Raw genomic sequence first — 16,650 nt, 5'->3', positions numbered from 1 at the left:
CATTAGACACCTTTTTACCTGCACACTGCCTCCTGCTGTTTCCAACATCGACAAAGCAATTAGCTACCTGCTGCCACCTACTGATATGGAAGAGTATTACACGGTTACTCTGCCGAGCTCTAGACAGCACCGACACTCAACAACAACACATCATTTGCAGACTATAATTACTGGTTTGCAAAAAATATTTTTAACCCAAATAGGTGAAATTAGATAATCTCCCACAGCACACCAGACTGTATCTCACGGCACAATAGTGTGCCACGGCACAGTGGTTGAAAAACACTGCAACAAAGGATTTGACCGGGAGGCACCGGTCATGTCAGTAAGTTTGTAAAAAAACTCGATCATTTGGTGGAAAACCAGGCGATTGACTCTGGTGGGGGGAAAAAGGATAACAATTCGGGGTCCATGGCACGATCGCATTAAATAGAATGTTGCGTTATGTTGGACTACCTTTATATTAAACTTACTAAACCTCATTATATTATTCATGCAAACTCTTTTAAACCTTTCAATGAATTAGTTTATCAATGAAATATACCCAGAAATCATGTTTTTGAATTTAATCTCTTTAAAACACGCTGTAAAGAAATGCATATTCTCTGAAAGTATGTCCTTTTAATAGCCATGAACTTGAAGATGCACTTTTTAATCAAGATACAATCAAGAAATTAATTAAAAGATTGTATGGAATAATAAATGAACATCATACTAGAAATGTAAATGATGCATATGTTCGGAAATGGATGATCGAATTAAACATTTCAGATGAAAGAGACATATCATGGAATGATATTTGAAAAAATGCCAATAAGCACTTTAGAAGCATTAAAAATAAACTGAGTCAATTTAAGATCTTGAATAGATTGTATTTTACATATTCTCAGCTGTTTAAAATTGGTGCAGTAGATAGCAAATTATATATGAAGTGTCGGGCAGCTGAGGGAACTTTTGTTCATTTATTGTGGGAATGTCAGAGAATAAAATTGTTATGGTTGAAAACACCAAAAGAAGCAATCACATTCATAAATATATACCATATTTTTCGGACTATAAGTCGCAGTGTTTGGCCGGGGGTGCGACTTATACTCAGGAGCGACTTATGTGTGAAATTATTAACACATTACCGTAAAATATCAAATAATATTATTTAGCTCATTCACGTAAGAGACTAGACTTATAAGATTTCATGGGGTTTAGCAATTAGGAGTGACAGATTGTTTGGTAAACATATAGCATGTTCTATATGTTATAGATAGTTGAATGACTCTTATCATAATATGTTACGTTAACATACCAGGCACGTTCTCAGTTGGTTATTTATGCGTCATATAACGTACACTTATTCAGCCTGTTGTTCACTATTCTTTATTTATTTTAAATTGCCTTTCAAATGTCTATTCTTGGTGTCGGGTTTTATCAAATAAATTTCCCCAAAAAATGCGACTTATACTCAGTGTGACTTATATATGTTGTTTTCCTTCTTTATTATGCATTTTTGGCCGGTGCGTCTTATACTCCGAAAAATACGGTAGATCCCAATGACACTGCAAACTTGTATTCTTGGTGACCTGCATTAATTTAGTAACGTAAAAATGCATTTCTTTCAATATGCATCATAACAAAAAGGGTAATATTAAAAAAATGGATAGATGTTGATAGTCCAACTCATACTGACTGGTATACACAAGCTATGGAGATGATATCAGCAGAAAAAACTGCATTTAGTTTAAAATAGTAATGAGTCATAAATTGGAATATGGGATCCATTATTTATATTAGTTTTAACTATTAAATGAACATAAAATATGACTTATTTTATCTTTGTGGAAAATATTGGACACAATGTGTCAAGCTTATGAGATGCGATGCAAGTGTAAGCCACTGTGACACTATTGTTCATTTTTTAAATGTTTGTATTTATTTTTTAGAAATGGCTGTGGTGATAATGTAAATGAGGGATTTTTAATCCCTGTTATGTTGGAATTCTTATTAATAATGATACTGTTGTTGATATTATTCATTTTTGTTGACTACTTTTGGATTGTTTTGTGTCATGTTTGTGCGTCCTCTCAATTACTCTGTTGATTGCTATTCTGAATGTTGCTGGTTTTGGAATTGGAATTGTATTAGTGTGTAATATTTTGTTGGACTGATTAATAAAATACAAAACAAAAAAAAACATGTAATTCTTACATATTTAGCTCATTTTAAGCATACAGCGGCATATTAATTTCACAGACACATCACAACGTTCGCTTTTCTATTCAACAACAGTAACACTACTAATCAAATCAGACTTTGTGAGAGAAAAACAAATGATGACCAGGAGCCTGATATTGTTGAGCCTGAATGTAAAGAGGATGAGCTACAAGTTTTAGACACTGCATTCATGTAAATGGTGTATTGTTGCCAGTTTGGATGTTTTTTTAAAAGGGCTTTATCGGTGCAATAGTGTACTCCCATTAGCTTTATTTTTGGCCACCTAATACTTGCTGTAATTAAATAATTGAATTTAAAAGCCTACAAAAAAAGAAAAACATGTGTTCTTGTCTAACACAGGGTTTGTTAATTGCAAAAAAAAAGTGCAGTTCCCCTATAACTTATTTAACCCTTAAAAAGCATAGCACGCCTACCTCTTTTTCCAACCAAGCAAAGAGTTCACAAAGAGCGACTGCATCCTTGATCTGCCAGGAAACAGGCGAAACATTTAGAAAACAAGTCAGTAATGTCGTTGAGGATAACAAATGAACACATATACATACATACATGTGTGTGTGTGTGTGTGTGTATAAACACACACACACACACACACACACACACACACACACATGTATGTGTATATATATATATATATATATATATATATATATATATATATATATTACACATATACACATATATATCCACACACATACATATATGTGTGTGTGTGTGTGTGTGTGTGTGTGTGTGTGTGTGTGTGTGTATATACTGTATGTATGTATGTATGTGTGTATATATATATATATATATATATATATATATATATATATATATATATATATATGTATGTATATGTATATATGTATATGTGTATATATATATATATATGTATATGTATATATGTATATGTGTATAAATATATATATGTATGTATGTGTATATATATATGTGTATGTGTATATGTATATATATATATATATATATATATATATATATATATATAAAAATCATGGGGATTTCTAGGAGGCCTTCTTACATGAGCAGTTTTCATGCATTCAATCTCAGTCGCGTTCTTCACCGCCTTGGCGAGGCAGAGGGGTGTGTAGGGAATAGGAGATCTGTTAGCCTGTAATGCAGCAGAAGGAAACTGTCACAGCTCTAAAAGAATTTGGTCAAATTTGGAGAAGCAATCAAACAAATATGAATTCAATATGAAAAAGCAATCTGTTATTTCTTCCAGATTATTTATTCGAGATTGCAATTTTTTTGCAGAGAGTAAATGAGGCTGTAACATGTGCAGTTCCACTGTTAAGGTACTGTTACCATGTTTGTAAAGACTGACTTTTTGATGAAACGCTTTGGATTGGATTTCGTTAGATTGTGAATGTGTAGCTAATTGAAGGTGAAGAGGTCTTCTGAACATTTACATGAATTTTGGAGATCAGAGGAACACATAAAACACACAGTTTATTCCCTGAAACTGAGATGTCTGAGAATGTGTTTGTTCTCACACTCACACGCACAAACACAAAAGCTAAATAAAGCTCATTGAATGACAATGATCGTAATCTGAACCAGCACCACAAAGCAAAAAAAAGTGAGCCTTTTACAGCAATATCACTTTTTTCATACAAGTGGTCATAACAGACAAGCTGCAGCAGACACTTACTGTCTTCACTTATGAGCACGTAAGTGCTCTCTCACCTTGGGGATGACCTGCGTGAGAGCACAACTGGCCTTGTCACAGATCCACACTTTGTCCTTGGGGCCGAGGGCGGCGCAGACGGCCTGCAGCTCTGTGTACACCGATTCATACGGTAACGTCTTGATGTGCAGCTCAGGCTTGCTGGGCGAATCCAGCTGGAGATGCTCTCTCAGCGACATATCGGCCAGACGCTTTTGGTCTACAAAAAGCCTGCGAAAAGAAACAAGTGCAGTAGAAAGATTTAACAGAAAGGTGATGGAATTTGTAAAAACATCAGAATTCAGTTAATTAGGAAAAATAGTCACATATACAACAGGGGGAAGTCGGGCTGCAGCTATTGATTATTTGAGTAATAGTAATAACAATCTTTCAATTTGTTTGTTCGATTATTAGTGATTCTCAGAGCCCAAAAAAAGTCTGCGGGCTATTGAGCGTTTTCTATCCGGGCTCCAGTACTCTGGAATGCCCTCACGGTAACAGTTAGAGATGCTACCTCATTTAAGTCCCATCTTAAAACTCATTTGTATACACTAGACCCCCCCTTTTAGACCAGTTGATCTGCCGTCTCTTTTCTGATCTGCAGCCCTCACCTGCGTGGAGAGGTTATTAGGTGACCGCAGATGACGCGCTAGCTGTTCAAAGTTGGGACCCGGGGTGGACCACTCATCTGTGCATCAGTTGGGGACGTCTCTGCGCTGCTGACTTGTCTCCACTCAAGATGATCCCCTGCTGGCCCCACTATGGACTGGACTCTCACACTATTAACTATATCCACTCGACGCCCATTGCACCGGTCACCCAGGGGTGGGGGGGTATAGCTCGGTTGGTAGAGTGGCCGTGCCAGCAACTTGAGGGTTGCAGGTTCGATCCCCGCTTCCGCCATCTTAGTCACTGCCGTTGTGTCCTTGGGCAAGACACTTTACCCACCTGCTCCCAGTGCCACCCACACTATATTGGGTTTCACTATGTAAAGCGCTTTGAGTCACCAGAGAAAAAACGCTATATAAATATAATTCAATTCACTTCACTTCACATCTGCGGTCCCCTCCAAGGTTTCTCATTGTATCCCATTGGGTTGAGTTTTTTTCTTGCCCTGATGTGGGATCTGAGCCGAGGATGTCGTTGTGGCCTGTGCAGCCCTTTGAGACACTCGTGATTTATGGCTATATAAATAAACTTTGGTTGACTGATTGATATTCGGGTAATTGGATGAAATACACATTTGAGGGAAAATAGTTAAAAAAAAATTTTTTTTTTGATATCCATAACTTTTTTTTCTATTAAATGCAAAACATCAAAATTACACTTACATGTGTGCATTAAAAAACAAAAAACAAAAACTCAGCTGTTCATGCAGATCACGGCCCCACACCACCGCCCTATTGCAGACCATGTTTGCATAGTTAATGTTCTGGGCACTCAGGATTTTGTAAATATTTTGTAATTAACGATTAATCGAAGCAAGATAATATAAATGAAAGTAGTTTTTTTCTGGTATCGGGTACTCTAATTGACCCCGGTTCCTTGCGCTACAACGCCACCGTTAAAGGGGAACTATTTTTCGAATGGTGCCTATCATTCACAATCCTTATGAGTGACAAGAACACAAATATTTTTTTTAATTGCATTTTAAGTCGTAAATAAACACAGATAAACGTCCCCTTACAATGGAGCTAATGGGAGCCATCAAGTCATTGCGTCTATTCCGACCATAAAACCCAATAAATAACCATCCAAAATGCGCCAACAATACTCCGTTTACATTTTGTGACCTGAATGTTAACAAAGTATTAGCGATATTGTTATTAAAAGCGGTAATGTTAAGGACCTACATTACAATTTTAGCGGCACATTTATCAGAGAGGTAACTCCCTCATGCTGCTTTATTGACATCATGAGCTGGGCCCTCATGTAACAAGCTTGCGTACGCACAAAAATGTGGCGTACAAACTTTTTTTGAGACGTATCAAAACTGAAGTTGACGTGGAAATATGTGCTGCCTCACAGCAACGCCGTAGCTGCCGTACGTACATTTCTACAGGCTGTGGATACGTTAGCGAGACACAGAGATGATGCTGGGTAACAGTTCACTTAAAAAAGTGCCAACTTTTACTCCTCAGACAGATTGATGTGCCCGTCAGAGACATATGAACGCAACCATTTTTTAATTTTATTCACTTTATTGTTCAGTTCTCGGAGACAGAGTAATGTCAGCCTGACAACCGCAATGCTGTTTGCTCCAAACAGGAGGAAGAAGCGCCTCCAACTTGGGATTAGTCAGACGTGCCAAGCTCAAGCACACTGCTCTTTTCAATATGATTTGCGTATTTATAAGGGGGCGTAGTCTGGGCGTGCCAAGCCACCCACAAGTCAACGGTAAATTCCAAGTAGGTTGCAATGTAAGAAATACAAAACCCAAAACCAGTTGTGTAATTCGTAAATCAAAACAGAATACAATGATTTGCAAATCCTTTTCAACTTATATTCAATTGAATAGACTGCAAAGACAATATATTTAATGTTCAAACTGAGAAAATTAATTTATTTTTGCAAATAATTATTAACTTAGAATTTAATGGCAGCAACATGATGCAAAAAAGTTGTCACAGGGGCATTTTTACCACTGTGTTACATGGCCTTTCCGTTTAACAACACTCAGTAAACGTTTGGGAACTGAGGAGACCAATTTTTTAAGCTTTTCGGGTAGAAATCTTTCACATTCTTACTTGATGTACAGCTCAAGTTGTTCAACAGTCCGGGTTCTCCGTTGTGGTATTTTACACTTCATAATGCGCAACACATTTTCAATGGGAGACAGGTCTGGACTACAGGCAGGCCAGTCTAGTACCAGCACTCTTTTACTACGAAGCCACGCTGTTGTAACACGTGGTTTGGCATTGTCTTGCTGAAATAAGCAGGGGCGTCCATGATAACGTTGCTTGGATGGCAACATATATTACTCCAAAACCTGTATGTACCTTTCAGATGGTGCCTTTGCAGATATGTAAGTTACCCATGCCTTGGGCACTAATACACCCCCATACCATCACAGATGCTGGCTTTGGAACTTTTCACCTGTAACAATCCAGATGGTTCTTTTTCTCTTTGTTCCGGAGGACACAATGTACACAGTTTCCAAAAACTATTTGAAATGTGGACTCATCAGACCACAGAACACTTTTCCACTTTGCATCAGTCCATCTTAGATGAGCTCGGGCCCAGTGAAGCCGGCAGGGTTTCTGGGTGTTGTTTGTAAATGGCTTTGGCTTTGCATAGTAGAGTTTTAACTTGCACTTACAGATGTAGCAACAAACTGTAATTACTGACAGTAGTTTTCTGAAGTGTTCCTGAGCCCATGTGGTGATATCCTTTACACACTGATGTCTCTTTTTGATGCAGTACCGCCTGAGGGATCGTAGGTCACGGGCTTAGCCGCTTACGTGCAATGATTTCTCCAGATTCTCTGAACCTTTTGATGATATTACAGACCTGAGATGGGGAAATCCCTAAATTCCTTGCAATAGCTCGTTGAGAAATGTTGTTCTTAAACTGTTCAACAATTCGCTCACGCATTTGTTTACAAAGTGGTGAATCTTGCCCCATTCTTGTTTGTGAATGACTGAGCATTTAATGGAATCTGCTTTTATACACCCACCTGTTCCCAATTAGCCTGTTCACCTGTGGGATGTTTCAAATAAGTGTTTGATGAGCATTGCTCAACTTTCTCAGTCTTTTTTGCCACTTGTGGCAGCTTATTTGAATCATGTATCAGGCATCAAATTCCAAATAAGAAAAAAAAACTACGTTTTCCATTTCGAACATTAAGTATCTTGTCTTTGCAGTCTTTGTCAATTAAATATAGGTTGAAAAGGATTAGAAAATCATTGTATTCTGTTTTTATTCACGATTTACACAACCTACCAACTTCACTGGTTTTGGGGTTTTGTAAATGTGCTCGGATTTGTGCATGCGAACAATTAAATACATCTGAATTTTTACTTGTGCATGCCATTTTCTGGATTTGATCGTACATCCAAATTTAGTAGAAAAACCACGCAACTCTATTTACATGAGGCCCATGGTGAGCGGCTTTCTCGCCTCGGAGCTTGTGAAAGTTAATTCTAGATTACAAAGCATACCCCTCACCTTGATATAAAAAGATGTGGACATAAACTAAGAAGTTGATCAACTTTGACAACCAACTTAGACCCGGAAAGGGCAAAAAAAAAGACCTAAAAGGACGCTTCGTTCCACCCCCTTTTTTCACGAGGATCATGAGTAATTTTTCACCGAAACGGGACTATATCAACATCCTATCAGTCGTCATCCCAGTGAGAGCAGGCATTGTACAGTAGGTGATGTTTTATTATGTTTGTTGGCTCTCATGATGTCTGCAGCGAGTCGTTGTCGAAGAAAAAAGCAAACGTTAAGTTAAGATATGCTTAAAATGAGCAAAATACATAAATACTACATGTTATTAAGACTTTGTCTGTTACTAAGTTACATCTAAAGTTACAGTGTGTATATAAATCATTGATGGAAGTGTTTGGATTGTTTTTAAGCGCTTTATTGGCAGAATAAAGCAACTCCCCTAAGCTCCTTTGTAAGCTGACTTTTGCTCGTATTTATTTACTAGTTAGAATGCATAAAAAAAGAGTTGACTTTAAATGATCAGAGATACACCCACATTTTGCTAGCACAATAGTGTACAAATAGGGTTGCCAACCGCTCCTTGAAAAACGTAATAGTCCCGTATTTAGAAACAGACGTATGTGTCCCTTAAGCTGAAAAAGGACACAATTTGTCTCATATTACAGTGAGAATCAAACATATTCTATGAAATATGTCAATGGATACCATCGACAATAGCTTGCCAAAGGCTAATCTAGTCAACGTTAAAATGTCTGAACGCTATCAAACTAATTGCCTTATGACTCATTATTTATTTTCTTTGCCTTTGCTGTCACTGAGCTCTGCCTCAGCTTGACAGCTGCTAAGTAGCTCGAGTTATCCGCCTAGCTTCTGGCGTTCTGACTGCAAATTACTTTTCACCGCAGGGACATTTTGCCTTAGGAAAAAAGGGCAAGCTATACGTGGCTATCAATCATGGCCAACAGGGTGTCCTTACCACACCCAGAGCTGGTCATCAAACGAGCATGTACGTCATTCCACAGATCACATTGTCTTTAGTGACGTCATGTTTATAATAGCAAAACAGGTAACTAAAACACAAAGACTACTTCCCTAGAGGAGAACAATTATCACCTAATGGTAGCAATTATGCACCTACGCACATATAATCACCACAATTAATCACAACAATGCAGGCTTGGAAACAATGCAAATACTTTGACCCTGTTAACATTGGACACCAAATCAGAGATGTTTGCCCTCAAGTGACACAGATCAGATAAACACTTCACAGTGCTTCCAAACTGATTTTTTTTCACATCAGATTTGGGCCACATCAGGAAGTAGTCAGAATCTGATTGGAGTCTGAAAACGTGACCTGAATGTGTGACCTGATAAGGCATTGGTGTGCGCGGTAAAAAGAAAAATATATATATATATATATCAGTGACGTGTGGTGAGGTTCATGGCTGGTGAGGCACTGACTTCATCACAGTCAGATTTACAAACATATGAACCCTAAAGAGTATCTTATTCACCATTTGATTGGCAGCAGTTAACGGGTTATGTTTAAAAGCTCATACCAGCATTCTTCCCTGCTTGGCACTCAGCATCAAGGGTTGGAATTGGGGGTTGAATCACCAACAATTATTCCCGGGCGCGGCGCCGCTGCTGCCCACTGCTCCCCTCACATCCCAGGGGGTGATCAAGGGATGGGTCAAATGCAGAGGACAAATTTCACCACACCTAGTGTGTGTGTGACAATCATTGGTACTTTAACTTAACTTTAACTTTACACATACAAATTGTAGCACACAAAAAAGCACATTTAATTAAAAAAACGTTATTATGGTCTTACCTTTACTTATAAGTGCGGGAACAGTGGTGTTCGTGTTGGAGGAGTTGTGAATGAATGAAATATGAAATCCGTGCTGTAGTCTGCAGGTGTACCTAATGTTGTGTCCCTGCAGTCGTTCACGGCTCCTCCGGCGCTAGCAATGTTGTTTTTGCACTTTTTGGCTTCTTGTTAAGTGATTTTTTTTGGGTGGATTCGGTCTTGCACGTGGAGGGTTTGGGTGTGGGCTTTGGTTGGTGTGGCGCTCCCGTCGGGGGGTGCAGTCTGCGGCGAAGGTGCCTTAACCGGCACCAGGAGGCGGGGTTACGCGAGCCTCAGCCAGTGCGTCTTCGCAGCAGTTTTATGATTGCTCAGCACAAGAAATACTTTACACACATACAGTTGTTGATAAAATACACTGTACATTATATACCTCAGCTAACTAAACTATGGAAATATATAATTCATATAGCAATACGGTCTCACTGCCCAGCAGGCCAGCAGTTAGCCGAGTCATTGCGCAATCCATGTTGAGGCACAACTGAGTGACGTGCCTCAACTGGCTGCTGATTACCGCACGTCTCTTCTCAGTATTTGAACGGCAAATGTGAAAATTCAGCAATTTTGAATAAAAATAATCTAAAACTGGTGAAGTTAAATGGAAAATAACTGTATAGTATAATCACTGGATACATATAACAATTTAATTAATTTTTTTCTTTTTACATTTTTTTTCTTTCCATGATGGCAGGTGAGGCCCCGCCTCACATGCCTCTAGTGACCGCACGTCACTGATATATATAATATATATATATATATATATATATATATATATATATATATATATATATATAAAATTTTACAGCACTTATAACTTAGTAAATTACAGGGGGGACTGCACTTTTTTGGAACCTTGCCTATCATTCACAATCATTATGTGAGACAAGCACACACGTTTTCTTTTTCTCATGCATTACAACTCGTAAATAAATTTAAAAAAAAATGTCAGCTAACAATGGAGGTAATGAGAGTCACTCTATCAAAGTTATACATAAAGACTGTAAGTACATATGTAATGTAGTAACAGGCACATTTATAATAACATGTGATAATGTGTTTTGCTCATTTAAAGGATACTGCAACACATTAATTTCACAGACGCATTACAGCATTCATTATTTCCTTCAACAACAACAACACTACTAATCATGACAGACTTCATGGTAGACAATAAACATAATAAAACAATCACTTACTGTAGAATGTCTGCTCTCACTAGGAGATTTCCATATCTTGCCGTTTAGATGAAGAATGAACCACAATCCACACAAAGGGTTAACAAAATAGTACTGCGTCTTTGTGTGTCTTTCTCGCCATCTCAAGGTCGAAGTTTTATGTTAGATAACCAACTTCTCAGTTTATTGCCACATCCTTCGACTATCCAGGTGAGATGCATGATTTAATATACAGGTCACGAGATGCAAATAGAGTATTGTTGACGGTTTTTGGATGCATATTATAGGGATTTAAATGCTAAATCAATTCACTACTGATTACCCCTTGAACGGGCGATTATTACAAATTAGAATGCAAAAAAATATATAAATTGCATGTGTACTTGTCTCACGTAAGGACTGTGAATGATAGGCAAAATTAAAAATAAAGTGTCGTTCCCCTTTTACAAAGAGGCCATTTTGGCCCAACCTTAAGTATTAAATTAATCAATTTATAATGGGTTAGATTTTAGATAGACACCCAGAGCGATTTACATTGAAACCCATCATTCATTCACTCTACATCCACACAGTGTTGGTGGTAAGCTACAACATAGCCACAGCTGCCCCTTGCCAACCTTGAGACCTCCGATTTCAGGAGGTGGGGGGGTTGGCGTGGTTAAGAGGGGAGGAGTATATTTACAGCTAGAATTCACCAAGTCAAGTATTTCATATATATATATATATATATATATAAAGAAATACTTGACAAAATACTAAGTCAAGTATTTCATATATATATATATATATATATATATATATATATATAATACATACTTGAATTTCAGTGTTCATTCATTTACACATTTACACACACATAACACTCATCTACTCATTGTTGAGTTAAGGGTTGAATAGTCCATCCTAGGTTCTATTCTCTGTCACTATTTTTCGAACCATGCTGAACACCCTCTCTGATGATGCATTGCTGTGTGGCACGCACAAAAGTGCTTTCATCAAATGCACTAGATGGCAGTATTGTCCTGTTTAAGAGTGTCACAACATTGCTGTTTACGGCAGACGAACTGCTTTACGTAGACAAAAACGTGATTGCTGTTGTTGTGTGTTGTTGCCGCGCTGGGAGGATGTTAATGAAACTGCCCAACAATAAACCCATATAAGAAACCAAGAACTCGCCCTCCATCATTCTACAGTTATAACGTGATTGGGCAGGTACCCTGTTTATATTGTGGGTTAGCGGACTCAGGTCCGCATGGACCTGAGTCCGCCTGAATTTCGGTAGATTTTCGGGAGAAAATTTGTCCCGGGAGGTTTTCGGGAGAAGCGCTGAATTTCGGGAGTCTCCCGGAAAATCCGGGAGGGTTGGCAAGTATGGGGTAGACTGACCAAGGGCCTCTCCGACCACCACCAAACGTTCATTCGCATTAATACACCAGTGTGGGAGGCACTGGGAGCAAGGTGGGTGAAGTGTCTTGTTTAAAGACACAACAGTAGCGGGTAGGATGGCGGAAGCTGGATTTGTAGCAAGAACCCTCACGTTTCTGGACACTGGCTCTACCATCTGAGCCACAGCCCAGATTATATTAAGGATGGGCATGATCAAATATACTGTATGAACGTGTCTTGTAGACAGAGGGTAACTACTGTATGTAACCATGTATTAGTTTTTAGCTTTTGGAAGTATATTATAGCTCATGTATAAATACTGTATTGGTGTTGTGTATTTCTTTACCTTACTGTGTTGATCCCCACAATCGTATACACGAAAAAGACAGGGTTGTACTCAATATCTGCACCACGGAGGTTGAACAGCCCTGAAGATAAAAAAAAAAAAATGCAACAGACTTTAAATTTTAAAATCACTGCCATTCAAAAAATAATGAACAGAAGACAACTTCATGACAGTAAAGGTTGAGTTTTCTACCCTCTGCAGATGCCTGAGCAATTGGAATCAAAGTGAATGTCTAATTGCAAGCTGATGACAATCAAAATGGCTGTAATTAACATAAACAATCAGAACCAAGAGCTCTTCAGGCACGGTCAACAAGGTGCTCAAACAGACATGTAGTGGGACGCCCGTGCATCCCAGGGTCCTTGGATCGTGATCAGGTATCATAGCTAACTTATGTAAGAGATGTGAAACTGCCGTAAAGATTTGTGATAAATCAGACAAGTTTTAATCACAGTTTGTCTACTTAGAAATGTTATCTACACCATGTGGTACAGGCATGGAATTTGGACACTTGCATGAAAGGAATGTTATCTAAAATATTTATGACGGCAGCAGTTATTATTTTAATTTTTATTCAACTGTGCTCCACCTTTGGAATCCTACTTGGGCGGCGTGGCGAAGTTGGTAGAGTGGCCGTGCCAGCAATTGGAGGGTTGCTGGTTACTGGGGTTCAATCCCCACCTTCTACCATCCTAGTCACGTCTGTTGTGTCCTTGGGCAAGACACTTCACCCCTTGCTCCTGATGGCCGCTGGTTAGCGCCTTGCATGGCAGCTCCGGCCGTCAGTGTGTGAATGTGTGTGTGAATGGGTAAATGTGGAAATACTGTCAAAGCGCTTTGAGTACCTTGAAGGTAGAAAAGCGCTATACAAGTATAACCCATTTGTCATTTAATTTACTGTACCAGCTTTCTCAAGACAGCAACTGTGGCATGTTGTTGCATCTAAAAACTTGAACTTGTGATTTAAAAGTCCAAAATATCTAAAGATGTGAAATGAAAATGATTGAGAGATGATTAAAAACATCTGACAAAACACTTAATTTCTATACATCTGATGTACATTTACGTGTTTGCAAATATATCACTGTGTTAGCATAAAAAAATAATTCGGGTCATCCATTGTCACCCACATGCTATCTCGTCCAGCGCTGTCGCAACGAACCAGGTGATTTTCCTTTCAGTCATCTTGGCTCGCAGAGCTGCGATTTTATTCTGCCACGACATACCTAAACAAAAGATATCATCAAAACCTCAGTGCTTTCGTTTTATAAGAATTCACTTTATGTATCACGTTTCACAGAAACAAAACCTTTATTTCAAACAAGACTCAATGCAAGAAACCAGTGGTCGTCGACCAAGCTAAGATGGTTGTTGTACAGCAAGCACCACGCGAACATTCTGAGTACAAAATAGGCTTAAATCTTCCTGTAAAATGCAGATATCCATCCATCCATCCATTTGCTACCGCTTATTCCCTTCGGGGTCGCGGGGGGCGCTGGAGCCTATCTCAGCTACAATCGGGCGGACGGCTTAATTTGACACAACACGGGGAACCTTACCTGGCCCGGACACGGAAAGGATTGACAGATTGATGGCTCTTTCTCGTTTCTAAAATGCAGATACAAGCAATAAAATCTAACTATGCAATGGTATTGATCCCTATACTTGATCAGAAAAAGATTTGTTGAATGGTATCAAGGATTACGTCAGTCGCGTTCCCTAACATATTGAACTATTGTGCTCCAGACGCCATTCTAAACAACAAAACAGATGGAAACTTCGAAAAGCATGGAGGTCTACAACTTCTGTGTGTGTGTAACTGGGTCAAGGAAATTGGTATCAAGACTATCTTGGATAAATATGCATCGTTTGTACTCTGGTAAGGTTGAATTTTATGATTTAACTTCGCTTCTACTTATGTTTAATGTTGTTGTACGCGCCGTTTACGAGTAGCATGTTTTTCCCACCTTTTATCAAAATAAAACTAAAGATGACAACATTGCTGAAAGCTTCATTTATGATTGCTGCCTTTGGTAAAAGCTTTAACTATTTTAGGTTTTGTTGGCATTTGCTTTCTTTTATTTAGACTGGCCAAGTTGGTGCTTTTCCAAACATTCGTGGCAACCATGTGTTTAAGATATACAAATAATATGAAGATAATATTTAAATGGGAAATAATAACCGTTAAAAGTAGATCAAACAAACCTTTAACGAAAAGATCACTGAAAACTCATTCATTCTTCGACTCTGCTCTCTTTGACTAGAGCAGGGGTGTCAAACTCATTTTAGATCGGGGGCCACATTGAGAAAAATCTACTCCCAAGTGGGCCGGACTGGTAAAATCACGGCACCGATAACTTAAAAATAAAGACAACTTCAAATTGTTTTCTTTGTTTAAAAATAGAACATGCACATTCTGAAATTGTACAAATCATAATGTTGTTGTTTTTGGTATTTTTTCTTACCGTATTTTTCGGACTATAAGTCGCAGTTTTTTTCATAGTTTGGCCGGAGGTGCGACTTATATTCAGGAGCGACTTATGTGTGAAATTATTAACACATTACCGTAAAATATCAAATATTATTTAGCTCATTCACGTAAGAGACTAGACGTATAAGATTTCCTCGGATTTAGCGATTAGGAGTGACAGATTGTTTGGTAAACGTATAGCATGTTCTATATGTTATAGTTATTTGAATGACTCTTACCATAATATGTTACGTTAACATACCAGGCACGTTCTCAGTTGGTTATTTATCCGTCATATAACGTACACTTATTCAGTCTGTTGTTCACTATTCTTTATTTATTTTAAATTGCCTTTCAAATGTCTATTCTTGGTGTTGGGTTTTATCAGAAAAATTTCCCCAAAAAATGCGACTTATACTCCAGTGCGACTTATATATGTTTTTTTCCTTCTTTATTATGCATTTTCAGCCGGTGCGACTTATACTCCGGAGCGACTTATACTCCGAAAAATACGGTACATGTTGCGGTTAATAGTATTCTATCTTTATTTGTCGTTATTCATATTTTCGGAATAAATTATGTGATAATGTTAATCAATCAACTCATCCATCCATCCATCCATTTTCTACCGCTTGTCCCGTTACATTGGTGTTAATTTTCAATCTATCAAGATAAAAAAATTATATCAAAATCAAATTACAGTATGTTATTTATGTAGTTTGATCATTTTCCTTGACTGATGTACTAACATCATGTGGTTTATTTTGTACATATGTAGCATCATCTAGAAAGATACAAATAATTGCTATTGCGACATCCAGTGGGCACATTTAGAACAGCTGTTTCTTTCATTCAAAAACTTCAGGTTAATTTTTATACTCAACAAACTCATTCCACGGGCCGGATAAAACTTGCTCGCAGACCTGATCCGGCCCTTGGGTCGTACGTTTGACACCCCTGGACTAGAGTGAGTTGCATGCTTTTCGCGTCGTCGTTTCCACAAATTTTGCACTTTTTCGCCCTTTTTGACAACCTCTCAAGGAACTCTAGTGAACAGTTTATTATTTCCGTGACGGTTCATATAGCCAAAAATAACAGTATAGGGCAGATTTTTTTCGGGAAAGGTTGAATGGCGCCTAGTACCTGTTGAAAACAGAGCTAGCTTGACTACCACCAGTATTATTTGGGCGGGAAGTGAGAAGAGATGCATTCCACTTTTTCCGGGGTAGATAACAACACAATTTGTAAACCCTGTGGCTCAGTTTTCTCCAACAAAAACACAACCGCCATTTGCAGATTAACCATCGGCACATCTTTGCAATTGTTAGTAGGCCA

The 16,650-nt window shown here is 38.3% G+C and overlaps 2 protein-coding genes across 2 annotated transcripts in view; one reads left to right on the top strand and one right to left on the bottom strand.

Annotated features, from left to right (window-relative positions):
* The window catches only part of add3a (adducin 3 (gamma) a), a 357,656-nt gene that overhangs the window by 24,327 nt on the left and 316,679 nt on the right, over nucleotides 1–16,650 (top strand). The window lies entirely within an intron of this gene.
* xpnpep1 (X-prolyl aminopeptidase (aminopeptidase P) 1, soluble) overlaps nucleotides 1–16,650 on the bottom strand; it is a 58,215-nt gene that overhangs the window by 20,529 nt on the left and 21,036 nt on the right. Inside the window, exons 7-11 of the mRNA XM_061922753.2 lie at nucleotides 13,976–14,071; nucleotides 12,846–12,927; nucleotides 3,913–4,123; nucleotides 3,245–3,334; nucleotides 2,640–2,690 (exon numbers count right to left, since the gene is read on the bottom strand). Of these exons, the coding sequence (XP_061778737.1) occupies nucleotides 2,640–2,690; nucleotides 3,245–3,334; nucleotides 3,913–4,123; nucleotides 12,846–12,927; nucleotides 13,976–14,071 (530 nt within the window). The remainder of the gene's footprint in view (nucleotides 1–2,639; nucleotides 2,691–3,244; nucleotides 3,335–3,912; nucleotides 4,124–12,845; nucleotides 12,928–13,975; nucleotides 14,072–16,650) is intronic.

The sequence above is a fragment of the Nerophis lumbriciformis genome, linkage group LG27 (assembly GCF_033978685.3).
Source record: "Nerophis lumbriciformis linkage group LG27, RoL_Nlum_v2.1, whole genome shotgun sequence".
Taxonomy (NCBI): domain Eukaryota; kingdom Metazoa; phylum Chordata; class Actinopteri; order Syngnathiformes; family Syngnathidae; genus Nerophis; species Nerophis lumbriciformis.
This window is presented reverse-complemented; position numbering and strand designations above follow the sequence as displayed.